This window comes from Pteropus alecto, unplaced genomic scaffold (assembly GCF_000325575.1).
Source record: "Pteropus alecto unplaced genomic scaffold, ASM32557v1 scaffold95, whole genome shotgun sequence".
NCBI classification, from domain to species: domain Eukaryota; kingdom Metazoa; phylum Chordata; class Mammalia; order Chiroptera; family Pteropodidae; genus Pteropus; species Pteropus alecto.
Window position 1 is genome coordinate 19755144 of NW_006441071.1, and position 926 is coordinate 19756069.

At 31.7% G+C, this 926-nt stretch overlaps 1 protein-coding gene across 1 annotated transcript in view; it reads left to right on the top strand.

The window, feature by feature from the left end:
- Window positions 1–724, top strand: part of LOC102890674 (cytochrome P450 1A1) — an 11121-nt gene extending 10397 nt beyond the window's left edge. Inside the window, exon 6 of the mRNA XM_006918486.1 lies at window positions 433–724. Within this exon, the coding sequence (XP_006918548.1) occupies window positions 433–724 (292 nt within the window). The remainder of the gene's footprint in view (window positions 1–432) is intronic.
- Window positions 725–926: the final 202 nt, after the last annotated feature.

Below are 926 nucleotides of genomic sequence, written 5' to 3' on the forward strand. Positions count from 1 at the left end.
AGTTATTACTTTTTATTTATACTATGATTTTGAAATATTTTTATGAGACTTTTATAGAACTCTTCACTTGAAATCATAAAAATTTGAAATACATTTTTAGGTATTTTATTCACTATTTAATCAGAAGTCATTTTAGTGAAAACTAAGTATAATTGTACTAAATCTTTATAGTAACTAAACTTAGCAATAAATTGAAGGAAAGAATATACATATATGTAAATTAAAAATAATTATATATTTCCATAATTATATATACACATGAGTATATACGTATGTATATGTAGATACATATTAAATAAAATTTCTAAAGGATATTCCAAACTTGAACAAAACATTTTATGCAAAACAAAATTATTGTGGAGAAGTTGGCAAGAATGGCAAAATGGCAAATTGATTCCTTTTTAAAATATAAATTTTGTCTATTTTATACAGAACTATTTGGGATAATCCCACTGTATTTAGACCAGAGAGATTTCTAAATGAAAACGGGAAACTGAATAAAAGTCTTACTGAGAAAGTTCTGATATTTGGAATGGGAATCCGGAAGTGTCTCGGAGAAGATGTTGCACGAAATGAGATATTCATTTTCCTCACCACGGTTCTGCAACAGTTCAAGCTGAAAAAATGCCCCGGAGCCGAGCTCGACCTGACGCCCACATACGGGTTATCCATGAAACCCAAACCGTACCAACTCCAAGCGGCGCCCCGCTTCCCGGATAGTTGATGTTCTTAGATTCTCGTGCTGGTGGTGGGAATCTAAGTCAGAAAAATTATACAATTCAAATTCATTTAACAAACAATTTAAAGATTGTACCCTAAACTGTGCTATTAGTTCAATTTCCTGTCTTTCATCCTACTGTAGAAAGTGTTTTTCCAAGTGTATATGGTATAAAGGGGAAGGGAGGTGGGAGGTGAAGAAGATAAAG